We start from the raw sequence: 26,780 nt of genomic DNA, 5'->3' as shown, positions 1-26,780 counted from the left end.
CTGTTGTTGCCGAAAAACTGCTTGTTTTGTCACGAGTCTGCGGTTCTCACAGGTAACGCGAGGTCGCCGGGATTTGAGGAAGTGACGCCAGAATCTCGCGATACTACCCGACACCCTCCCCCCTTCCCCCCGATTGATTGCCGTTCGTGCATAGGTGGTTTAAGTGACAAGAAAAGTATCTGCGGTCAGTTTGATTACAAAGTTTTTACCCGGTCCCGTTCGGCTGCTGGCGTTCAACAAGACCGAGCCAAAAAGCCACAAACGATGTTTGCGTACACCGGCCTTCAGACTTCTCACTGACATCCGAATTATCGGGTAGATGTCCGAATAAAAAAAACTGCTGTCCGAATGGAAATGGTGCCCAGCGAAGAGAACCAGCTCGTGCCCAAGGAGGTGAGAAGATCATCAAAGCCCGCACAGATCGCGTCGTGGCCGGGCGCCTGACCGCCCCGCGGGGCACCTGTGGTGCTCGTCCGTTTTTTTTCTTTCTAACCAAATTAGATTTTGTCGGATAAAAGTCGTTAAAGCAGAAGTTGATGGTCGTTTCGCAGGAGTGGGTGCTAGCCGTGGATGCTAACGCCGCCTTTAGCCAGCTAACGAATTAGCTGTTGAAGCTACGCGATGCCAACTAGCATTGATGCCCAGTTTACACGACTGGCTCACTTTTGTCTTGTTTTTTTTTTTTTCATTAAACTCAACTTCGCCGCAAACACAGTCGGCGAGCACTTAACACGCACAGGACGCGTACACTGTCGCTTTTTGTTTAGTTTTTTTTTTTGGTTGCCATTGCAGTCCCGTTAGCCGCTAAATGTTTTGGAAAGCCATGATAATCCAGCATTTAGCGGTGCCTGAACGAGAGCTAGCCAGCTAGCTGTCTTATCTTAGCCCTCCGGCTGTTTCAACATGTGGATTAAGACGCGCACTGGCGTGGCATCAGATATTCTGGGTGACATGAACGATTGCGAGTCATTTTAATTGACGGAGAGGCGCCCGGGGGCAGGGCACTTTCCTGGGCCCTCGTTGTTGTGCTTCTAGAACAAATGTTTTCGTGGGCAAAAATGGTGTCACACGTACTCATTTATGACAAGAGGAAAGTTAATATATATATAAAAGGGCACGCACGTACATAACGTTTCAGGATATTTGTTGCATTTTCCTTGTTTTGCGTTCCATTTTCAGCAGTTGTCTAATGTCTGATGCTTCTGCGATATTTGCTCCTTTCAAGTAATTTCCTGTCCCTTCACCTCAGTGAAAATAAATATATATATATTTTAAATGTTTTAATGTATGTGGCTGCCACACCCATAATCACCTCAAATGCGTTTGCCATGGTATGCTATTGTTAATTGACTAATGTAATTATGTATTAAGTTGTTGGTTTGAACCAACTATTCTCAGGTTAATAACGACTATTCACAATGGGGTGTATAATTAGCTTTTTGACACCAGCCAATTAGAGAAAATTGTTAAATGGTGCCTTCATTATCTTTTTTCCATGCCTATCGGGACAGTGGACCCGTAATCAGAATCCCGAATCGCCAATGTGCCACAAAGTGACATGGCTGTCCCACTGCTCACCAAGGGTGATGGGTTAAATGCAGAGGACACATTTCGTTGTGTCCCCGTGTGCTGTGTTTCATAATGACTTTCACATGTGCAAAACACACATTTAGCTTGTGCAGGGTTATGACAACTTTCCAGTAGTTGCTGTACTGACTGCATCATTTAACGAAATGCCCATAATCTGGTCTTCCCAGCAACCGCTCTCCCTTCCTCTGGGCCTGCGGTCATGATGCCTTAACCAGAGTTTTAAAAAAACCCAGCGTGCTCGTGACTGCTCCAGCCATCCTGGCTCTTTTATCGATGCTTGACGGACGTGTCCTTTATTGATGTAGTAGGCCACTCACAGTAGTAGAGATTGATATTTCATATAATACCAAGTGCTCTGTGAGTTTCTGAGTTTTGCGTCATCCTTGCGATTTAGGGAAAAGCGGACAAGTAGAATCTGATTGCGTCATTTCTCTGGGCAGGTCTAGTTAGAAAGTGGCCGCTGGTTAGTTCATAGAACTGCAGACTCTTTAATTTGAGTCCTTCAGAGTTGTCCCATCTAAATCAGTTTTCTCTCAGCATTCTGTCTTTTTCATGCTAGTTTTTGCTTTGGTTTATTTTTTTTTTTTTTAAAACATAGATTTCAGCATATCCCACTTTTAATTATTTCATTTTGATTTAGATTTATAGCTATTTTTCTTTTGTTTTTTTTGTTTTTTTTTTGGCAATTTTCGCTATTGGGTTATGATCCTACGTCAGCAAGTCAAATACCAGGAAATGAAAGTCTTATCGGCTCCTCTTTATTTTATTATATCATTAACAAGTAAGAACATAGCACACACACACCCACACCTGGATGGGCAACCAGTCGGGCACGGGTCGGCGCCAGTGTGTGTGTGTACGAATGCGACGCCGTCGGCTTCTCTCTCCTCGTCTCGTGATCACTAGGACTAGTGTAAGCGAGCTCTGGATCGGTTCCCTGAGCTCCAGAGGCAGGCAGGGTACATGTCTTCATGTCAGCACCTTGTGATATTATCCCTGACAAAAATACACTCTAATCTGGTAATACCTACTAGTGTATTGACATCTGTGGGTGTTTCTGGCTTGACAGATTAAGCCCCAGACACTCTGTTTTTATTTATTTATTTATTTTTATGTAGGATTATTTTTTGTGTAAATACATTATGCATACAAAAGATTGTGTTACCAGTCAGTCATATTAATTGTACTGTTTAGGTGATCGCTTTGTTTTGGCTTATTATCTTAGTAAGATGTTTAAATGTTTTAATTTGTCATTGCGGACAGAATATTTTTGATGAAATGAAAATGAGGGTCTCCCAGGTTCCTCCTGCTGGGGGTTATTTCAGTCTGTATGCGATAGCTGCAGGGGGAAAGGGGTTTATATGGCCAGTTTTCTTACTGTGTGCAAAACCTTGACCTGAAACATTTGGTCTTTAGATTGCTGGTCTTTAGAAGCCTCACTTTTTGTGCCTAACTTAAGGAGGCAAATTTTGGGGAAATTAATATCCAAGCCCTGGTTACGGTGGAAGTCGGCTCTGTCCCGAAGTGTAAACCACAGTGTGAACGCGTGTCGGCAATGGAGTGGGGAGGCAGATAAACATGGCCATTGTGCCTGTGCCCTGAACTGCAACTGAGCTCATCTGAATGACTGCATAAGGCACGTCAGGGCTGCGCATGTCAACTAATATCTCTCCAAATATAAATTTAATAAGTGTTTGATTCTCCTAGCGATTGTGTATGTCTGCAGATTTTTTTCAGGTCCCCTTGAATGAACCTTTTGACAGGGCTCTCTCTTGTTTTGAGATGGTCAAGACAGAATTTTTCATAAGGCATTGTAGCCTTTTCTCTCTCTTTAATGTGCATGAGCCCATGAGTGTGTACATTTCAATGAGGTACATTTATGAGGTCTGTGCTATTCCTATTTTAATAAAATGGGTCCAAATTCTTCTAAGCAAGAGGGCTAGAATCTATTGTCAAAAACAGGTCGGAATGGTCTATTTTAACAAGCCCATAAGATAATCACATCTGTCCCTGTGAGACACAGTCAAGCTCAACAATCAGGAGTGCAATTTCACCTCAAACTCACCAGTCAGATGTGTCTGAAGTTAAAGCATCAGCCAGTAACAGACCCCCGCGAAAGAAATCACGACTCGTTCTTCACTACTGAAAATGGCTATTATCGACACTGAAATTTCTGTTGTGCCAAAGTCTTCTAAATTTGTGAGTGATACTGTGCTCACTATTGTATAAAAACACATAGGTGACATCCTTCTTGATTCAAACATGTATTTAAAACTAAATTCCAGATAATAGAGCCCCTACCTGGATATTTTCAGTGTTAAATCTGTATGTACGTTCACCACTTTTCCGGGTTTACCCTACAGATAGAGAGTGCTGCTGAGGAACCCCGAGTGCTGTGCATAGTCCAAGACACCACCAATGCCAAGACCATCAACGAGCGCCTGACGCTGAACCTCCCGGCCTCCACTTCCCTCTCGGAGCTCTTTGAGGATGTGGCCCATAAGGCAGGCTATGTGAATGGCTCGTTTGATCTGGCCTGGGGCAACTCCAGCGACAATGTAAGAAATCTGACGTAAACTGTTTATGGTCAATGAATTAAAGGCTGTAAAAGCTTCCAAATTGCGGCGAATGAGGGCAGTAGAGATGGCAGAAATGTGTTTCTCTTACAAATTGGCCTTCTCCTAGTGGCCGTCAACAATTTTGGTCCCTGGTCACCTGGCTCTGTGTGCTAATCCGGCCCCTGACCCAGGTCACAGATGCGGTGGGAGGGAGCACAATGAGCCAGACAGTGGATTAAGCTCTGTTATAATAGGGGTGGGGGTAGTAGCCTAGTGGGTAACACACTTGCCTCTGAATCTGAAGACCCAGGTTCAAACCGCACTTACTACCATTGTGTCGCTGTGTAGTGTAGTGATTGTCACATGTGATACACAGCAGCACAGCACACGGTGCACACAGTGAAATTTGTCCTCTGCATTTAACCCATCACCCTGAGTGAGCAATGGGCAGCCATGACAGGCGCCCGGGGAGCAGTGTGTGAGGACGGTGCTTTGCTCGGTGGCACCTTGGCAGATCAGGATTTGAACCTGCAACCTTCTGATTATGGGGGCGCTTCCTTAACTGCTAGGTTAACCTGCGCTGAGCAAGACACTTAACCCTGACTGTCTCCAGGGGGGGGACTGTCCCTGTTACTACTGATTGTAAATCGCTCTGGATAAGGGTGTCTGATAAATACTGTAAATGTAAAAGGGGCACATTTCCAGTAATCTGGAAATATAAAGTTCTTTGGTGAATAGGTCTCTCAGGTTATCCCTGCTTGATTGTTGCTTTTGGACCCCTCAATAGCATTTAGTGTGATTTCAGAGTAAAAATACTGCACAGTTATACATAGAATATAACGGTCCTGTCATGATTGAAATATGAGTCTTCATCACCACCACACTTCTGTTATTCTTTTCAAGCTGTGTTAAGGTTTTTAACACTAGATTTGACATTGACCATTCCTAGAAGGGGCTAAACAAATACATCTCGCTTCTCGTTTTTCTGTCTCTCAGGCCCCTCTGGACCAGACCAGTGAGATGACGCTTGTTGAGTCTGGGTTCGAAGCTGGCAAGAGGAATTTTCTCCAGCTTATGGACAAGGAAGGGGAGCAGCCTCAAATCGCCTCAGTGAGTGCGGGCTAAACAACTTCTTTTTGAAATAGATAAGGACACACCGTTATACTGGGTATAAAACAGCGAACTGTCTCTTTGTCTCTCATACTCCGACCTACACCAGGGCTCTAGACAAACTTACTAACTGCACCAAATCTCTGACTGCATTGCATTTAACAACAGTTTTACAGATTGATTAAATATCAATCTGGTTAGCATAAAGAAAGAGAGGTAACTTACTGAAAATGTGTTTGTGCATAAAGTGCTTCACTGAGCTGAAAGATAAATGAAATAAAAAGAAAATGTAAATTAAAAGTGCATGTGTTTTAAATAGCTTGATCTTGATCATCTCGGCCTGATCTTTTTGCAAGTATGTTGGTACAGTCATGTTGCATCCGCCGCCAGAATAATGTCTGATAATGTCTGAAAAAGGTCTAATCCGTGGCTACATCCACTCTGTCTATTTGATGGGTCCTTGCTACTCACTTTCAGCCGTACAGGAATATCTGGACCACGGCCAATCAGAGGCGGAGCCCGGCCCATCGCGATCTCTGATTGGTTTAGAATAGGATATGTTTGCTAATTCGTCTGTTGCTTGAACCACAGGGTGTTTGCAGAGACTTCTGTTCTCCCCCATCGAATGGTTGGTTGGAGAAATGTAATCACTCTGTAGAGTCCTAGTTACACACAAGCTGTCAGGCAGTCATTCAAACAAACTCTGGCCTAAAGGTCTACCCATATTTTAATGCTGTCCCTGCGTTAATCGGTAGGGATTGGTGCTGATGAAATTAAAGCTGTTTAATAAGGAGGACTAAATGTTCAGCAGCAGTTCTTAACAAAACCAACTGGTCTAGAGTGTGTACTGTCAGATTGTAAAGTGATTTGTAATGGAAAACAGGTTCCTTCCTTAATTGCCTGTTTCATATGGTTTGAACCCCCCCTACTGTAGGATGAATCGGGCACGGCGGACAGTAATGGCCTGGATGACAGCTCTCAAGATCGCTTCATCGGCCCTCTTCCACGGGACAGCACCATGGGTTGCAGCAGTGACTACAGCAGCCCCAGTTACTCCTACTCCTCTATTCTCAACAAATCAGAGACTGGTATGCTTTACCCAGCATGCACTTTAATTGTTGTACCACCTAAAGCCGCTGTTTTTGTTTTTAAGTTTTTAAGCAGGATTGAGTTCTTATTTAAAAGACCAATCTAATTTTTATTTGCGTAACTTCTTATAATTACGTGTTAAAAGTTAATTTTATAAAAAAAATGTTCTGTTTCATTCTGGAACAGCATTTATTTATTTATTTATTGTTTGTTTGTTTGTGCTTTTGTCTTGCATAGTTCATCAGCGTCTTTTGTGCTAGCTAACTATTCATCTCTCTCTTTTTGCTAGGATATGTTGGTTTGGTGAATCAAGCCATGACCTGCTACCTGAACAGCCTGCTTCAGACACTCTTCATGACTCCAGAGTTCCGAAATGCACTGTACAAGTGAGTTAAATTACACTGTGGTTCTCACAGATGCTGCATCAAATGCTCAATATTATTACTTGCCACAATATTATTATATTAATATTATTCTAATTATTTTATTATAATTCTAGATATTAGAGATTCCAAACTGTGTTTTGTTGTATTTCTTTTACTTGAACTCTTTACTTGAACTTTACTTGAACTCATGTCCCCCTTTCCTGACTAGTTGTCCGCTTTCTCCACAGCTGGGAGTTTGTATCTGACTCAGAGGAGGACCCGGTCAACAGTATCCCCTACCAGCTGCAGCGGCTGTTTGTGCTGCTGCAGACCAGCAAGAAACGCGCCATCGAGACAACTGATGTCACTCGCAGTTTTGGATGGGACAGTAGTGAAGGTTCGTGATCATGGCCAGGAGTGCACCTGTTTTGCATTCCATTTCCGAGTATTTAGTTCTGTGTTCTTACGAGTCTTTCTGAGTTCTTACGGTGTCCGTTTATGCCTTTGAAGCCTGGCAGCAACATGATGTCCAGGAACTTTGCCGGGTCATGTTTGACGCCCTGGAGCAAAAGTGGAAGCAGACCGAGCAGGTACTCCCTCCCTTCTATCAGCCAAATACTAATCCACAGCCAATGGGAGACCTCCTGTTTTGCTCTGAACAAAGGCACTAGTGTGGCAGGGGTATAACTGGTGATAAAGCTCCGGGGCCAGTTATTTCTGGGATGGGGAGTTTGTGTAAACACTTTTTTTTTTTATTATCTGGCCTGTTCTGCACTGAGCTGTGGCATGACTGGTTTTAATTAGAGAGCTGCAGAGCTTAGCTTCTGACAAGCTTGCATTGTTTTGCCACTTCTTAGTTCCTGCCACAATTGGAAAAATAAATTGTTGACTTCAGTGTTTGATTTGCCAGAACATCTTGGAGCCACTGCATTTAACCAAATATGCCAAATTGCTCTCCATGATCTTCATATTATCACCCACCCATCATCTAAACCAATCCATCCTCAGTGATCTTGTTCGTTTTCTCATTTATTTCAATGAGAATTTAAAACAGTTCCTACCATTTCACCAAGTTCATCTAAGGCCAGTATAATTCCTGTATTATTACTGTATTTTTGTGCCATGGTACAATGTTGTCGGTTCCTGCCCAGGCTGACCTTATCAACCAGCTGTACCAGGGGAAGCTGAAGGACTATGTGCGCTGCCTGGAGTGTGGCTATGAGAGCTGGAGGATTGACACCTACTTGGACATCCCATTGGTTATCCGGCCTTTCGGTGCCAGTCAGGCATTTGGCAGTGTGGTGAGCTCACGTTGGATCTGTGGAAGTGAAATAGTTGGGACTTAATTGCTAACACACAGAGGGTTTTTTTTTTTTTTTTTTTTTCATTTGGTATCTTTTGATGTTGATTGTGTGTCTCACAGGAGGAAGCCTTGCAGGCATTCGTACAGCCTGAGACTCTGGATGGGCCGAACCAGTATTTCTGTGAGCGCTGCAAAAAAAAGTGTGATGCTCGCAAGGCAAGTCAGTTTTGTTAACATTTCTGGGTTTAATCAAGCCAAATCGTTGTTCAGCTTTTGAGTGCTTTGCAGAATGGTCTCATTCTCAGTGGTCAATTGTCTGTCCTTAGGGCCTGAGATTTCTCCACTTTCCATACCTGCTTACCCTACAGCTGAAACGCTTTGACTTTGACTACAGCACTATGCACCGCATCAAGCTTAATAACCGCATGACCTTCCCCGAGGAACTTGACATGAGCCCCTTCATTGACGTGGAAGATGAAGTAAGACTGTGTCACTGGAGAGGGGAGGATGCTTGATAAAATTGTTTGAATAACAGTTTAAAATATTTTTTCGATCTTTTTTTTCTTCATATTTATTGATCTGATAATCCTGATTTAAGATATTAATGATTTATCTATGAAACTGATCTTTCTTTTTCTTTGTCTCTCTCCAGAAGTCTCCCCAGACAGAAAGCTGCACTGACAGTGGGGCAGAAAATGAAGGTAGCTGTCACAGCGACCAGATGAGCAATGACTTCTGCACAGATGATGGTGTAGATGAGGGTATCTGCCTTGACAACACCAGCAGCACTGAGAGGGTAATGAAACCAAAGGTAACTGCCACCCACCGCCAGCGGTACACAACCTTAGCAAAGCGTACCCAGTCCTATGGGTACAGGTGCTATATGTAGCTAAAAAAAAAAGCATCTTTAACCTTACTGTGTTCTAACACCCTGTCTACCTCTGAGTCATTGTGGGAACACTGTAACTGGCCGTCAGAGCTAATTGTTCACTGAATTTAGATGTGAGTAACCCTATACTGGTGTCATTTTCCATGTTTCTGTTCAGAGCTCACTAACCTTTGAGCTGTTCTCCGTCATGGTGCACTCTGGGAGTGCAGCGGGAGGTCACTACTATGCCTGTATCAAGTCTTTCAGTGATGGCCAGTGGTATAGCTTCAACGACCAGCATGTCAGCAAGGTCAGCAAACATGCCTGTCTATTTGCACAACTGGTTGGGAGGAGATTTGTAATTGTGTGGGCTGGTGGGTGCTTGAGGGAGGGGTTGCATCTGTGATGGACAGATTAAGTCTTCAAGCCCTTGTTTTATTATGGTTTGTTTTTGGTGTGCTGTGCATGTTTCTGCAGATAACACAAGATGACATTAGGAAGACGTATGGTGGGTCTTCTGGGAGCAGAGGATATTATGCTGGCGCTTTTACCAGGTTTGTATATCTTCTGGATTCTCTGAAGGTGTAGTCAACACTCAGCGATAACATTGGCCATCCGCTTAATATTAAGTTGGTCCCCCTTTTGCCACTAAAACAACTTGACCAATGACCATTGTAGTATGGACTCTTCTAGACCTCTGAAGATATGCTGTGCAATGTGCCACCAAGATGTTAGTAGCAGAATCTTTGATTCTTTATTATATTATATAATTCTATATTATGGTCTTTCCCCGACCATCAACACCATGACTTGTCAGACCCTCTTTTTCCATTGCGCCATGGTCCAGTTCTAATTGTCATTGGCACTGTAGGTGCTTTTGTCAGAGTTGTCAAAACAGCTGAAATCCTATTACTTTCCCAGGATTTTCCACCTTGTATATCCAGCCAATTGTAATAATAATATAATCAATATTATTCAATTCACCTGTCACTGGTCCAAATATTATGGCTGATTGGTGTACATAATTTTCACTTGACTTACCATTATCAAGGAGACTTCAATTGATCTTGATTTTTTTTTTTATCTGTACATGTGCTCATTTTTCTGGAATAACCAGAATGCACAACTAAAATAAGTCTTGCAATCCAATCAGGCATTGAATGTCTTTGTATGCACTTTTATTGTTTTTATTACCTATTTCTGATGCTGCAAACATTTGACTTTTTCAACCAGCTCTACCAATGCATACATGCTGATGTACAGGTTGAAAGATACCACAAGAAATGCAAGTAAGTTCTGTTTTTTTTTTTTGTTTGTTTACACTATACAATAGTGTACAATAATAAGATGCCAAAGAAAAGTAAAAAAAAAAAAAAAGCCAGATTAAAGGTATTGATGTCTCGTATTAATATTTAGAATTCTGATCCAATCATTGGTTTCTATTTATCAGAGTACATGGAAGTTGAAGACTTCCCAGTGCACATCCAACGTCTGGTCCAGAAGGAGAAGGAGTCAGAGGAGCAGGAAAAGAGGCAGAGGGAAATTGAGCGCAACACATGCAAGGTAATCCCCTTCACACCATGGGTTCAGGAGACAAGACCTTGATCCCTATAGCAGAGCTAAATTCAAGTGTCTGGTTTTGGTGTCTGGAAGAATTTGTGTTGTGCCATAGCAGGTCCTCAGCAGCTGTGTATCATGCTCTGGTTGTACATTTTATTAACAGATAAAGCTATTCTGCATGCATCCAGTGAAGAAGATGATGATGATGGAGAACAAGCTGGAGGTCCACAAGGACAAAACGCTCAGAGAGGCCACAGAGATGGCCTACAAGGTACTTCAGCTCACCGCTTCTCTCCTTGTATGTTTATTAGTTTTTACAGTCAAGGGAACAATCAGCTTTTTTCTCTCTTAGTTGATGGACTTGGAAGATGTGGTTCCATTGGTCTGTTGTCGTTTGGTAAAGTATGATGAGTTCCATGAGTATCTAGAGCGATCATATGAAGGTGAGGAGGACATGCCCATGGGCCTTCTCCTTGGTGGGGTCAAGTCCTCATACATGTTTGACCTGCTGTTGGAGACCCGCCAGCCAGATCAAGTCTTTCAACCCTACAAACCAGGAGGTAATACTTTTTTCTTTTTTTTTTTTTTTCCAGCATCAGTGCAGGAAGTCATCCTTTCTCTTAATGAGATGAGGAGATAATTGTGTGATGATTAAACTGTCGCTTTACATGATTGGATCACGTGGGATTTATTTTTGTAAAATTTTACAACTAACACAATTGCTTTGAATGTTGAACTGTTTCTGTAACATTTTTTGTGACATGTCTGTCACTCTGTTTCTTTAGAGGTCATGGTGAAGGTCCATGTTGTGGATTTGAAAAGTGAGATCATTGCCCCACCCCTGAGTGTCAGGGCCTACCTAAACCAGACAGTCACAGAGTTCAAGCAGCTGATTGCACAGGTAGACACACCCTTGAAAATCACTAGATTTACTTCTGAAGAAGAAAACTGTTGTATTGTGCAGAGAACAGAAGTCCCATGGACTTATATGCCTGAGAGGGACCCAGCAAGCGGGCACGGGTCCAGTACGATCTCATGAGATACCTCAGCTCTGAATAGGGTGGCCAGATTTTTCAATTTTTCATAATGTCATTCAATAAATGTGATGCTGGTCCTCATTTCCAAAAAGAGTGTTAAACATCTGTCATGACAGAGATGTTTGAGGGTGTGGTGATCCCAGGCTTCATGTGCTCTAGTGTGAATATGAAGCAATGAGATTTGGGTCTCCCTAATTCATATCTTTTCCAGGCTACTGGGCTTCCTGCTGAAACCATGCGTATCGTCCTGGAGCGCTGCTATAATGACATTCGGCTCCTCTATGTGCCCAACAAGACACTCAAAGCAGAAGGTTTCTTCAGGAGCAACAAGGTCTCTAACGTATCTGTATAGAGTCTGTCTGTTCAGTGCATTAGACAGATGTTTGTAAATATCTGAAAAATCTTCCATTTTTCTTGTAGGTTTTTGTGGAAAGCTCGGATTCTACAGATGATCAAGTCACTTTCACTGACTCGCTTTTGTGGAAACTGCTGGATCGCTATGGGAACACAATCAGACTGTTTGTCTCCCTGCCAGAGCAGTCACCCGGCTCTCTGGCTAATAGAACTAGTTGCCCTAAAGGGGGCGGTGGGGGAGCTGACTCTGAGGATTCTTTGGAGGGGTCAAAGGGCTGCAGGAAGTCTGTGGAGGCCATCCTTGAAGAGAGCACAGAAAAACTGAAGAATCTTTCTCTACAGCAACAGCAGGCCCTGAGCACCAGGGGTGGCCAAAAGAGTTCTGGACACAGTGACTTTGATCACATTGACTCACCGGCCCCGGAGACCGACCCCATCTCCCAGACTTCCCAGCTACCACCCATATCGTCTTTGCCTGATTGCCATGTTCGGGCAGTCAGCGGTGCTGGCGCCGGTGCCTGTGGTGGCTCCTCAGACCAGGAGCATCAGTTCCCGTCGGAGGAACGGTCAGACTCCGATTTGAACAACGACCGCAGCACTAGCTCTGTCGACAGCGACATCCTGAGTTCGAGCCACAGCAGCGATACGCTCTGCAATGCTGATAATGGTCCTTTGCCCCTGGCCAATGGTCTGGACTCCCACAGCATCACCAGCAGTCGCCGCTCCAAAGCCCACGAGGCCAAGAAGGAGACATGGGACACTGCTGAGGAGGACTCGGGAACAGATAGTGAATATGACGAGAATGGCAAGAGCAAAGCTGAAATGCAGTATCTGTACTTCAGAGCAGAGTCCTGCACTCAGGAGGACGAGGCTGTCGATTGGCAGAAATGTGAGTCTGTTCTAGGTCAGCTTAACTAGTAGGTGTGTAAGGGTGTTGCAAATCAGGCCATACAGAACCAACTGCACCAACAGGTTTTTCTTACAAGTGCCAGTTTTTCATGATCATACCTAAATCAGCTATTTAGATACCAATACTGGTAATATGTGAATATACATTTATATTTATCAGACGTCCTTATCCAGAGCGCCTTACAAGCAGTAGCTACAGGGACAGCCCCCCTCTTGCTCAGGTACGCGGTGGTAGTAAGTGGGCTTGATCCTGTGAATCATAGTCAAGTGCTTTACCCACTAGGCTACTACCACCCATTACAGCACAGTGTAAATCCTGCACTTGCATATAACCCAAATGTGCAGTTGTCTGCCTGGCAGGGTCCCCTGCTCAGGGAGAAGTATGTGGGAACGTCACCTGAAGTCAATTTTGTTTTGACTTCAGTGCTATGCTACATTCCACTATTATATGCATTACCTTACATACTAAACAGAATAATAAGGATAATGTCAGGATTATTATATAATTGTGAAATTGGTAAGGTTTGCAACAGGTTGCAGTATGATTCGGTTTCCTGGAACTGCAACATTCTGGACATTTGAATCACAAATTTGGTCTCAGATCACCCATCATTACAGCGCTGTTGATGAGACAAAATGCAGCATCTGCTCATAATTATTGCTCCAAGACATGTGGCCTGTAATGAGTCCGCATTTTATCGGCTGTGCAAGTGGGCGTGCTCATTTTCAAATTCAGAGCAAACATTTGATGCTTTAGATAAAGGGTTTATTCTTTTCATCCAGGCACTTGGATTCTACCTGGATTTTACCATTAAATTCATGGTCACACAAGTATGATTCTTTGTTTATACTCATTGTGTTCAGTTTTAAATGTACATGTCTCAATTTTGAGACATGGTCATGATATTAGTATGATCTTTTCATTCTCAAAAATCCTTCAATTTGCTCTACCTGAAGAAACTGTTGTACTGACCAGGATGTGCCTTTTGTCATTTTGGCTCCAGGTTTACTAGTCCATGTGGATAAGAGAATTACACTGGCCATGTTTAAACAGAACTTAGAACCCTTTGTCGGGGTCACATCTACGCAGTTCAAGGTCTTTCGGGTCTACTCCAACAACCAGGAGTTTGAGAGTGTCCGGCTTAACGAAACACTTTCGTCTTTCTCTGATGACAATAAGGTTGGTGTTTGGCCAGACTGTTGTCAGTTGTTTTAAATTTTGTATACAGATTTAAATGACTTTGTGATTTTGCCAGATAACCATTCGGCTCGGAAGAGCACTGAAAAAAGGAGAGTATCGCGTCAAAGTGTACCAGCTGCTCATAAATGACCCGGAGGTATGTTCATGTTGAGCAGTGTGATGAAATGTCAGTAGTGGGTTTAGGTTTGTTTTCATGCGGTGGTCAGTATTTTTATTTGTGACCCACAGCCTTGTAAGTTCCTGGTGGACACAGTGTTTGCCAAAGGCATGACAGTCAAGCAGTCCAAAGAGGAGCTGCTGCCCCTCCTAAAAGAACAATGCAAGCTGAACCTCACCATTGACAGGTAAGAATGACTTTTCGAGATTTTCTGCATAATGAATTTGCCACATATGCAGTCGTGGCCAAAGGTTTTGATAGTGACAAATACTGGTTTTCACAAAGTTTGCTGCTTCCATTTTTATTATGGAAATTTGCATATACTCCAGAATGTTATGAAGAGTGATCGTGACCGTGTCTCTTGAAATGGGAAAAAAAAACAAACAAAAAAAATATTTCCAATGCATTTCAGCCCTGCTGCTAAAGGACCTGCTGAGATCATTTCAGTGACCATGTTAATTAAAGTGTGCTTGTCATAAAAAGGGACTAATCTTGCTGCTACTAAGATTGCACCTAAATCAACCATTTATCAAAAACTTCAAGGAGAAAGGTTCAAGTGTGAAGAAGGCTTCTGAAGGCTTCATGATGCCCAAGAATGTCCAGCAAGCATCAGGACCATCTCCTAAAGATGATTCAGCTGCAGGTTCAGGGTGCCACCAGTGCAGAACTTGCTCAGGAATTGCAGAGGGCAGGTGTGCATGCATCTGCATGGACGGTGTGGTGAAGATTTTTGTAGCATGACCTGTTGTAAAGAAAAGCAGCAAATAAGCCACTTCTCTCCAAGAAAAACATCAAGGACAAACTGATATTCTGCAAAAGGTACAGGGATTGGACTGCTGAGGACTGGGGTAAAGTCATTTTCTCTGAAACTCCCGGAACTTGTGGTCGATCCTCATTAGGCGGGTGGACAAACAAAAACCCACAAATTCTGACGAACTCCAAGCACTGATTATGTTGGAATGGGTTGCCATCAATCGGGATTTGGCCCAGAAGTTGATTGACAGCATGGCAGGGCGAATTGCAGAGGTCTTGTGGAAAAATAGTGCCAACACTGCAAATATTGACTCTTTGCATAAGCTTCATGTAAGGGTCAATAAAATACTTCACAGCTTACAAAAGGCCTGTAATTATACTTCACAATACACCACAGGAACAACTGGCAAAAAAAAATCAAGCAATGTGAAAACCAGTATTTGTGCCACTTTTGGCCACGACTGTACACACACATGATTATGCCATTACAATGATGTGTATATTGATATAATTATTGAATGAGTCTGCCCCCTCCCATTCAGCCATTCTTCGTTGTCCTTGTTTCTTTCTAAAGATAGTGTTTATTTTATTCTTTTTTTTAAGCTTTCCTTCAGCAGCCTTTCAACTGTAATACTTATGCTTGAATAAATGTAAAAACCTCAGTCTTCTGATGAGACATTTAGTGTTGTGCTGATATTGGTCTTCACACGCATTTTGAGACTCAATGTTCCTGTTTTGTTTTTCTCATGAATTTTTACCAGCCTGTGAGTCACTGTTCTAACCTTTTAAAAAAAAATATAGTGACTCAACAGCTGAGTCGCGTCCAAACTCTCCCTGCATGCTAATGAAGGCCCTGTCCACGTCTAGGTTTCGACTCAGGAAGAAGACCTGGAAGAACCCCGGGACTGTGTTCTTGGACTACCATGTCTACGAAGAGGACATCAACATCTCAAGCAACTGGGAGGTTTTCTTGGAGGTCCTTGAGGGTAAATACTTCTTAGAATATAATTAGCCTGTTTGCTGGCCAGCTACAATGTCCACAGTGTTACATTTAATCTTTTTTTTTTTTTCCAACTGTAACCAGTTCTGCTGTGACCCTTTTCATATGTCATTATTAGTATTTGTTGTAAATGATGAGAATTTCAGACTAATGCCAAATAATTTTTTTTTTTTTTACTTCAGGTCATAAGTTCAATAAACATGTAGTATTTCTAGGAATGCAGCTATATGGAGTGACCAGCTCCCTTTAAGTTGTTTTATTTGTATTGCCAGCAGGAATTGTGAAGTGCCATAAGCTGTCTGCAATGCCTTCTCGGAAATCTGTGTGTTTAATGGATTGTGGGTGGTCATTTAAAATGTATCATGCAACAAAACTCTCTTGATTAAGCGGTCGCACTGGATATTAAACTAAGTAACAGCAATTATACAGTGTGCAACAAGAACTTGCAGGCATTAATAACACTCACAGTTTCTTCAGAATGGGGGAACTTCCCCTGGATCAGTGGTGAAATTACTCTTTTAAACTTTGAAATGACCTTTTTGGTTTTTTTTTTATGCTTGCTTTACTTTAATAGAAAGTAATATTTTCAGTGCTGTTCCGTGAAATGCTGGTATTTGTGCATGTATTGACCTGTTTGTTGTTTACCAGAACCAGAGCGCATGAAGTCAATGTCTCACCTGGCAGTTTTGACCCGCCGCTGGTGCCCGTCCCAAATGAAGCTGGAGCCTTTCCAGGAGGTGGTACTGGAAAGCAGCAGTGTTGAAGAGCTCAAGGAGAAGGTGTGTGTGCACTTTCCTCATGATTGGGTTTGATGGGGCTGACTGGGAGTTTTTCGCAGTGGCCCACTGTAGTTACTGCATATGTAATGTGGGCCAGCTGTAAATACATTACGTTACATTTCCCTGCAGAAATGCTGTAACTGGAATTGAGCACTAGGAGGTGAAAATTGAGACTCAGCATTTTAAAGTCTTGTGCATATTTACCGTTGCAGCTCAGCGAAATCAGTGGGATCCTACTCGAAAACCTGGATTTTGCCAAGGTATAGGCAACAGCTTTCCTCTTGGGCTTCATGTCATTGTGACTTGCCAGAACTTTTCTCACTCGCTTTGTCCCATCTATAGGGTCGAGGGACATTTCCTTGTGACATCTCAGTGCTGGAGATCCACCAGGACTTGGATTGGAACCCTAAAGTCTCTACACTCAATGTCTGGCCCCTGTACATCTGTGACGACGGAGCTGTTGTCTTTTACAGGTATGGGGTACACAGGCAGTGACAATGAACCCCTGTACTCAGATCTGCATGCAGGGAACTAAAACATACATTTTTAACATTGAAAAAATGTATTTTGTTTCTTTTAATGTTTAATGCCAGTATGTGTAATTTGTTATTATTTGTAGCATTTTTAGTCTTATTAGTAGTAGTAGAATTAGCAGCAGTAGCAGTGCAATGTATTGTATCAGCAAATTGCCTCTCAGCCTCAGTCATTGAAGTGTCCTTATTGGTCAACCACAGTTGTTTTCAGTTTTAGAAGTGAAACTTTCCCTTTGTCCCTCTAATGCTGTTTATCAGGGGTGCTTCAGACAGTCTTCCTTTATTTTTCTTTGTTTTTTCTTTCTTCTAGAGATAGCAGAGAGGAGCCCATGGAGCTCTCGGAGGAGGAGAGGAATGAACTGATGAAAAAAGAGAGCAGCCGGCTACTGAAGACAGGCCATCGGGTCAGCTACTCCCCCCGTAAGGAGAAGGCCCTCAAGATCTACTTGGATGGGGGTCCCACCAAAGATCCAGGGCAGGAATAAGGCCGAGCAGACCTCTATCTCCCTGGTTTAAAAAGAAAAAAACTTTTTTTAAAAGAAAGGTTTTGTTTTCCACTGGCCTACCTGCCTGCCGTCGTGTAGCGCACCCTTACCCTGCGTCCAGCAATGGCCGCTCACAGAGCTATGGAGGGGTGATCATTACCACCTCCACACAGAACTCCAGAAAGGGTGTGGTGGGGCTCAGAAGAACTCTTGTGCACTATAGTTTATTGTACTGTAAAGTTTAAAGGGAAGTGCAAATGCTATTCATAATAATAATAAATTAAGACAAATCATCCAGATGTATTGTTACAGGGGTGCACTAGCTGCACACAGAAGAGAGCTCTCCTATGTCACGCTCTTTCATCTTTTCACCACATTGTTCTATCGGTAGGTTTAACTCTGGCTTAAATGGATACTAAATGGCAGACTGGCTCCTTGTCTGTGTGTGCACATGTTTTTTTGTCCATAAAAACTATTATAAAAAAAAAAAAAAAAAGATCTAGCCAACTTCCAATTGTCTTTCCAATGTCCATTTATGGTGTGCAGATAACATACAAAGATTCATCATTGGGATTTTCTCCTTTTATCATTTCATGATAAAAGAGATGGTTTAACAGATCGCTCATATGATTTGACATCCGTTTTATTTCCTTTATTTGTGTTTGTTTTGGTCCGGTTGGTTTGGTGCCACCCCAAAGTGAGAAAGTGTCTCCTCTTCCCTGTCCTGGAGTGTTATAGAATCTTCAGACTTCCCAAGCATCTGCTCTGTCAGTCTCGCAGCACTTTCTCCTGGGGTTGTCTGTATGGGTACATTACTAGTCTGCCAGCCTGCAAAGGTAGAAGAACTGTCCAAGCAGTCAGATCTAAACTCACCTTTCTTCCTTTTTGACTTTTATAAATTATTGTTTTGCCCCCAGGCTCAATTATTCCATTTGGTCTTGCAGGTGATGTGTATATAAACTTTTGTCAGAATAATGTTTAGAATATTTCTCCTGTTTTGTTTTTGATTTTAATTCGTCACCATGTTGACAGCACGAGTCAGTTGGAGGTCTGCTGCTGTCGGGGCGTAACTGAAAGCAGACGCCGGGAGTGAAGTTCGTAAATGTGCTGAACGCTTCCACCGCTTCACAGAAATGGGAGGAAAGCAGAGGCTGTGGATACCAGGATGCTGCACGTTGACCCAGGGCTTGGCACCACAGACCCAGGCAGAACATTGGCACTTCCACCAGGGCCCTTGCCTCCAGCTGTTCACATTAGACATGCCAATCCAGAATTAAAATGAATAATGATATGAATACATTTTTGCATTTGTTTTTGTTTCAGATTTCAGCATCGTGTGAACATCATTCAAAGCATTTTTAGAAAGGAATTTAACAGCCTTTTTCATAATTGTAGTTTTGTCATGTTCTGAATGTAATTATGTTATTAGATTATTCTTTTACAATTCGGAATGCTTTTGCCACAGAGTCTATCGATCCCCTCTTTTTGAAAATAATGTGTTTTGTGTTAAACGCAAAATATTTGTTTTTAATTGGGGGATTTTTTTTTTTTTTGCCACTGAACAGCACAGATGAACCAATTGTGCTGTGAAACAAATGTTTAAAAGTTATTTTCAATTAATAAAATCAAGGAATACATTAAATGCCACCGTTGCATTTTAATTTCTAATTTACTTTTGTAAAGCTGTTTACTGGAGAGGGAGTTCTTAAAACCTCTAGCATAAACCTGCTATGCATTTACATTTACAGCATTTATCAGACGCCCTTATCCAGAGTGACCTACAATCAGTATTTACAGGGACAGTCTCCCTGGAGCAACTTAGGGTTAAGTGTCTTGCTCAGGGACACAATGGTAGTAAGTGGGATTTGAACCCAGGTCTTCTGGTTCATAGGCGCGTGTGTTACCCACTAGGCTACTACCAGCCATCATGTCTCGCTCCATCCACCAGCACCATGTTGTGCCACAGACTGTCCAGGAGTTGGTGGATTCTTTAGTCCAGGTCTGAGAGGAGATCCCTCAGGAGCCCATCTGCCACCTCATCAGGAGCACGTCCAGGCATTGTAGAGAGGTTGTACAGCCACATTAAGGCCACACACATTAATTTTGAGTGTGACTCCAAATCCAGACTTCCATGGGTTGATCAATTCATCGATGGAAATTTTTGTGTGAATTTGTTGTCAGCATATTCAACTACGTAAATAACGTAAGTACGTAAAAAAATAAGTATTTAATTCAGATCTAGGATGTCTTATGTCTTTGTGTTTCCTTTATTTTTGTGAGCAGTGCATAAACTTCCTTCAACTGCTCCAGTTAGGGGTTCCCACAGTGGATCAGTCTGGTAACCTTTCCCATATACACAGGCTTTGGACCAGATAAATATAATCCATATAGATATATCAGCATTTGTAAAATTATCATTCTAAACTACAATTCTAGGTCGGAGGATACTGAAGTAGAAGAAGAACCTTAACAAAGGTTAACATGCTACCATGTCTCTTCTAAATGATTTTTCAGATGCCTTCACATTGCCGACTCAACCAAAAACAATTGCAAACATTAATAGTCCAGGAGGCCAAAAACACCATGCATGCCGGTTTTAAAATAGATAAGAAAAACAATGATTTCAAGCTCTTTATTTTGCTAGTATATTTAAAGAACTTTTACGGAGCAGACAAACTGCCACAGCTGGGATGAGTAGTTTTACGTTATTTACCCAGAAACATCGTATAATGTTTGTACCATGGTTCATAATGTATACATCATTGGCTTGCGATCATTATATTTAGCTCTTACAATGTCTACAATGTCTATCTTTGCCCTTGAGTCGCTTTTCACACGTCCTGACTGCAGTACTAAATTTCATGCACCTTGCAAAATACCTAAAGCTTCAGCACACAGTATTTCAGCTCGATTTCCAAACTACACTGCTAAATGGTGATGGAGAAGAATGGAGAAGCTAAGCCTTGTTTAATAGCTGTGCGACGGGGGAATGTGTGCTGGCCTGGCCTTGTGGAATGCACCGGAAGCTTTCAAACGATGTAATCGATCTCAGAGTAAAGAGTGTCTGCCAGGTCCTCTTCGCTGGATGTCTGTCCATTGAGGCACAGGGAGCCACGCCTGACATGGGACAATACATACAATAAATCAGCTTACAGAGCTGAGATCACTCGGAAAAAAAATAAAATCTCCCTAAATTAGTCCAGTTCTAGTACTGGCATCGTCACCAGGACTGGCTCGAGGACTTCTGTCTTACCCTTGGTGCTGGCACTGGAGGTCACCGGCACAGGGGCAGTGCTCCCTGGGTCCTTCCGTCTCCTCAGTCCCAGGTAATAGATCCACCAGGGAAACAACCGGATTGTAGCAGCGCTCGTGCTCCATCAGCTTGTAGGTGCACAGCGGGAGGCGCAGAGCTGCATGGACAAAAAGGAGAATCAACACTGATTCCTACAGTGAATCCCTAAAGATAATAAAGATGTCCCAGCAGACTGCTTCCGATAACATTTTCTCAACAGATACAAGGGCGTACCTTTGTGAATCGCACAGCACAGGTCGAACCTGCAGTCACTCTGGGACTGGCAGATGTTGCCTGCTTCTCCTTTGGTGGCGTTCTGAGTGCACTGTCCCCAAACGCAGAGGTGGCCCCTGCAGCACTCCTTGTCTTTTGTGCAAGACTAATCAACACACAGTATAGCCATGGACATCAGATTAAAGCATAGACATCTTAAATGACACTTTTTATATAATAATTTAATCTGGGCTGCCGGAGCCCAACCTGCGACAATGGGTGCAGAGCCTCACCTAGTGTGGGGTGCCAGCCCACTGCAGCCCACACACACGCCAATCACACATGGCTTATTTGGAGTAATAAAGCCACCTAGTCTACATGCACCTCATACACAAAGCTGGGCCTTGGAGCTGTGAGGCCATGGTGCTACCCGCTGTGACACCCATGTTCTTTATATAGATTAAAACCAAAATATTTTTCATGTAGACTTCTTCTGAGCAGTGCTGTTAGTGTTTTTTTAAATTATTTTTATGTTACAGGCCTGTCCTCGTATCAATAACCGGTTAGAATGTTACAGAATCTTATAGTTATAAATCAGTGACATGATGACATCACATAGTAGTTTGGACAGGCACAAAAAAATCACAGTAATCTGGGGAACAGAAGCATCCATTTTGAAACGAACAATGAATTAAACATAATTTAATTTAAAAGTTCCCATATGGCATATTAATTACACAATTTAATGAATATTAAATCTGATGGCTCAGCAACCCACAGCAATACTGCACATTCCAACAAAAATGATTTATTTCTATTCCCAACCAATATTCTAACCTTCATATAACAGCAATATTTTTTACATAAGTATGTTATTGACATTTGCTAAGCATCCTAAACCTTAACCAACTGTCCATTCTGGAGACAATATGTATAAAATTAAAATTATATACCAGTATTAAGGTGCAAGCCTGGCATTCCTACCTCATTTAATAATGCAGTCACACGCTGGTTCCAGGATATACAGGGCATCCCCCTTTCCACATTTTGTTATGTTACAGTCTTTTTCCAAAATGGATTCAATGCATTTTTCCCTCAGAATTCTACACACAACACCCCATAATGACAATGTGAAAATGTTTACTTAAGGTTTTGTCAAATTTATTAAAAAAAAGAACATTTATAAGTATTTTTTGTACATAAGTATTCACAATATATAAGTATTCTTTTTTAATATGATGCAACACGCTTGGCACACCCATCCTTGGCCAGTTTGGCCCATTCATTTCAAGATCTCTCCAGAGATGTTCAGTCGGATTCAAGTCTGGGCTCTGGCTGGGCCACCCAAGGACATTCATAGAGTTATCCTGAAAACACTCCTTTGATATCTTGCCTGTGTCACCCCAGTATGAGTTTAAGAGACGCTCTGGAGCAAAGTTTCATCCAGGTTGTCTCTGTAAATTACTACAGTCATCTTTCCCTCTATCCTGACTAGTCTTCCAGTTCCTGCAGGTGAAAAACACCCCCACAGCATGATGCTGCCACCACCATGCTTCACTGTAGGGATGGTATTGGCCTGGTAATGAGAATTTTGTTTCTCATGATTTGAGAGACCTTCAGGTACCTTTTGGCAAATTTTTACTGAGTCTTCTGTCTGGCCACTCTACCATACAGGTCTGATTGGTGGATTGCTGCAGTGATGGCTGTTTTTCTAAAAGATTCTCCTCTGTCCTCAGAGGACCTCTGCATCTCTGACAGAATGACCATCGTGTTCTTGGTCACCACCCTGACTAATGTCCTTCTTCCCTGATTGCTTAGTTTAGGCGGCCGGCCAGGTTTAGGAAGAGTCCTGGTGGTTTTGAACTTTTCCACTTATGGATGATGGAGGCCACTGAGCTCATTGGAATCTTCAAGGCAGCAGAAATTTTTTTCTGTAACCTTCCCCTGTTTTGTTCCTTGAGACAATCCTGTCTTAAAGGTCTACAAACAATTCCTTAGACTTCATGCTTGGTTTGTGCTCTGACACAAACAGTTAAGTCTGGGATCTTACATAGACTGTGGTGTGCCTTTCCAAATCACATGTGGACTCCAATTAAGCTGCAGAAACATTTCAAGGATCATCAGGGGAATAAATGAAATATCATTTAGTCCATGTTAGAACAAGGCTGCAACAAAACAAAATGTGGAAAAGGTGATGTGCTGTGAATACTTTCTGTATGCGCTGTATGGGCTATATGAGCCATACGGGCCAGAACCCAGACTCAGCAGTGCGGTCTCAGCTGAAACGTCCTTTCCTGTCCCTCTGATCCTCTCTGTCTCTGCCTCTGCCTGGTATGAAGCCCAGAGGATGAACGGCACAGAAGTCTCCTCTCAGATTACAGGAGGTTTTGACTCATGCTGCAATGCGGTCACAGCACAGGCTCCAGCACGTCATGGTTACAGTAACAAATGGTCAATTTATCTCTGTCCAGTAGCCATTAGCGGAGGCAGATGGATGTTCTTGCTGTTAATAATATTTCCTAAGACACATGAGTAAAGAGGTAAAACGTAGCGGCTTTTCTCACCATGTGAAGTTCTTTGCATGGCTGGCACCAGGACTGCTGGGACACATTGAGGCAGTATCTGTCCTTCCCACAGTCCGCATCTGAATCACACCCCTGCAGGGGCAGAGGAGGAAACCGCTCGCCTTGCAAAATGTTACAAACACTGACAGCACAGGCGATGTACGGAGCAGAACGGGTTCTTCAAACGCAACCACGTATATATATTTTTGTAACTACTTTATTTAACAACTTCCAATCTCCTGCAAGATGCACAACACAGCAGCACTTTGAACCTGTGACCTGCAAAGAATCTGAGCACAGCGTAGGTTAGACTAAAATACTGAGGCTGTGAGGCTGATCAGTCAGAAAGACTCCTGTCAGTCAGACACACCTTGAGTGAAACGGGGGCATGGTAATGACTGGCATGACGAACAGGGAACAGGGGAAAATCGAAGCCTGCGCCCTGATGTAGTGTAACTGCACTGTGTCTGTGAATGTCAGGGTCAGCTAAGAAAAACCCACAGGAGCAGCACTCACAATGTCACTGCTTTCACTGCCGCGGGACCGAATGATGGTTCTGGAAAAGTGTGTCTCTCCAGTCTTACCATCGGTCACCTGGCAGAAATGGGAAAAAGGACATTTCTTTCTGAATTATTTGGTATTCATGATATTTTAAAACATATAAATGCCTAAAATAACTGATATCATTATATATATCTCACTGTCTTAATATATATGTGTGTGTGTGTGTGTGTGTGTGTAAGACATCCAACTATTAGTTCTTTTTTTTTTTTTTTTTATAATTTCAGAAGATGCAAAATTAACTAATTGCGAGGACTCTATCTATATTTATAAGAAGTGACTAACACCAAGGCTAAATCATTCATATTGACTGAATCCTTTGTCAATGGATGTGAAAGTCAGCTGGCAAATATGAAAATAGTGCATGAGCCCTGATAATCCAGGCCATACCACGTCTCTGCATTTTTCGACTTTTATGTTGTAGAAGTCCTTACCTTCATGTTAGTTTAAGTAGAAGTCCTTACCTTGTCAACCTTCTCCACGATGTGGAAGGACTGATTTCCCACCATGGTGTCAAAGCTGCTCTCATTGTGGTAATTTGAAGGGAGCTCCGGGGAATATGGCGCGGATGAGGAAGAACTCTCATTATCGGCCTGGAGAACGAACGGAACGTGAACATCCAGCATCCACAGCTCCCCGCAGGCTCGCCCGCGGCGCACCCACCTCCTGCAGCCGCCGCTGCGTGTCCTGCGCCAGCTCCTCCACCTCCCGGAACACGTCGTCCAGCGCGGAGAAGCCCCGCGGCGCGTCCGGAGGAAGGTCCGGGGCGATGGCGCCGATGCCGGCGAGCGACAGGCAGAGGCTGAGCGCGGGGAGCAGCATGCTTGCGGCTCGGTGCGGTGCGGTGCGGTGCGGTGCTGGCCGGGATTCTGGCGCGTCCGCTCCGCCGCCGCGGTCACGTGGGACCCGGGACCGTCTGACGTTTCAATAGTTTATTAAACGGAGTTCATTTTATTGCATATTACACCTTACATCCGTTTGTTCAAATATTACATGTAGACGTGTATATACCGACATATTTTTACAACCCTTATCCAGAGCGACTTACAACGTGCTTTCCAGTTACCATCAATGAAGTGATCAGATCTGGTTCATTAGGACCCCCAACTATGAATACAATCTTTCTGTACACAAGTTAGACAATAAGAAGTTAACAAGTTAATCTAAATATTCTTTAAAGAGGAAGGTCTTGAGCTGCCGTGTGAAGGTGCTCAGTGACTGAGCTGTTCTGACCTCGAGGGGAAGTTCATTCCACCACCGAGGGTCCAAGCTGGAGAAGAGTCTAGATGAATGTCTTCCTTTTACCTTCAGAGATGGAGGGACCAGGCGAGCAGTACTGGAGGCTCGGAGTATACGAGGTGCAGTGCGAGGTGTAATAAGGGCTGTGAGGTAGGATGGTGCTGCTCCATGTTTGGCTTTGTAGGCCAGCATCAGTATTTTGAATGTGATGCGTGCAGCTACTGGGAGCCAGTGGAGGGAACGTAGCAGAGGGGTGGTGTGGGAGAATTTGGGAAGGTTGAAGATCAGTCGTGCTGCTGCATTTTGTATTAGTTGTAGAGGTTGGATGGTACATAGTGGTAGACCAGCTAGAAGGGAGTTACAGTAATCCAGTCGTGAGATTACTAAGGACTGAACCAGTATCTGGGTGGCCTGGGTTGACAGATAAGGGCGGATTTGTCTGATATTGTAGAGAAGGAATCTACATGAGCGGGAAAGATTGCTGATGTGAGTCAAGATGGAGAGTTGGTTGTCTATTGTTACTCCAAGATTGCGGGCTGTTGTAGAAGGAGAGAGCTGTGAGTTGTCCAAGTAAGTAGCAAGATCCTGATGTGGTGAACAATCTGCTGGAATGAATATTAGTTCAGTTTTGGTTAGATTGAGTTGAGTTGATGGGCTGCCATCCAAGATGAGATGTCGGGTAGACATGCAGAGATCTTGGAAGCAGCATATAGATCAGAGGGAGGAAAAGAGAAGATGAGTTGTGTGTCGTTGGCATAGCAATGGTAGGATAATCCATGTGAAATGACTTCACCAAGTGTTCTCGTGTAGAGGGAGAAAAGGAGAGGACCTAGCACTGAGCCTTGAGGGACACCAGTGGAGAGTCTACGTGAGGCAGAGGTGGATCCTTTTCAAGTCACTTTGTAAGATCGCTCATCAAGGTAGAAAGCAAACCACTGCCATGCTGAGCCCTGAATTCCAAGCCTCTTCAGGATTGACAAGAGAGTCTTGTAGTTAACTGTGTCAAGGAGAGGTCGAGGAGAATAAGAACCAATGACAGTTTTGCCAATCTGGCTGCATGTAGCTGCTCGGTAACAGCCAGAAGGGCAGTGTCAGTAGAATGAGCTGTTCTGAAGCCAGACTGGTTAGGATCCAGGAGGTCGTTCTGTGACAGATGAAGTGATAGCTGATTGTAGACACACCACTCTAGGATTTTAGAAAGAAAAGTGGGTTTCTTAAGGATTAGAAGAACCCTGAGCTGTTTATGATATAAGAAATGAA

The 26,780-nt window shown here is 43.1% G+C and overlaps 2 protein-coding genes across 2 annotated transcripts; one reads left to right on the top strand and one right to left on the bottom strand.

Moving 5' to 3' along the window:
- The first annotated feature begins 121 nt into the window (after positions 1-121).
- Positions 122-18,946, top strand: usp47 (ubiquitin specific peptidase 47). The gene is made up of 28 exons (XM_028956848.1): positions 122-393; positions 3,954-4,148; positions 5,145-5,258; positions 6,193-6,346; positions 6,637-6,733; positions 6,961-7,109; positions 7,223-7,302; positions 7,864-8,013; positions 8,136-8,231; positions 8,342-8,494; positions 8,668-8,826; positions 9,062-9,193; positions 9,361-9,437; positions 10,117-10,172; positions 10,334-10,446; positions 10,607-10,714; positions 10,796-11,003; positions 11,229-11,344; positions 11,692-11,811; positions 11,901-12,723; positions 13,748-13,923; positions 14,000-14,080; positions 14,173-14,288; positions 15,722-15,840; positions 16,503-16,633; positions 16,846-16,893; positions 16,976-17,106; positions 17,477-18,946. Exons 1-28 carry the CDS (start codon positions 349-351, stop codon positions 17,649-17,651), a joined length of 4,122 nt encoding a protein of 1,373 aa, XP_028812681.1. The 5' UTR covers positions 122-348; the 3' UTR covers positions 17,652-18,946.
- A 1,323-nt stretch (positions 18,947-20,269) lies between these two features.
- On the bottom strand, positions 20,270-25,195 carry dkk3a (dickkopf WNT signaling pathway inhibitor 3a). Its single transcript, XM_028956721.1, has 7 exons — positions 24,945-25,195; positions 24,746-24,874; positions 24,237-24,314; positions 23,721-23,813; positions 21,178-21,322; positions 20,905-21,061; positions 20,270-20,768 (listed from the first exon to the last, which is right to left on the bottom strand). The coding sequence occupies exons 1-7, from the start codon at positions 25,101-25,103 to the stop codon at positions 20,681-20,683; spliced, it is 849 nt and encodes a 282-aa protein (XP_028812554.1). The 5' UTR covers positions 25,104-25,195; the 3' UTR covers positions 20,270-20,680.
- Positions 25,196-26,780: the final 1,585 nt, after the last annotated feature.

This window comes from Denticeps clupeoides, chromosome 16 (assembly GCF_900700375.1).
Source record: "Denticeps clupeoides chromosome 16, fDenClu1.1, whole genome shotgun sequence".
NCBI lineage: Eukaryota > Metazoa > Chordata > Actinopteri > Clupeiformes > Denticipitidae > Denticeps > Denticeps clupeoides.
The sequence above is the reverse complement of the archived record's forward strand: the minus strand, read 5'-3'. Positions and strand labels throughout refer to the sequence as shown.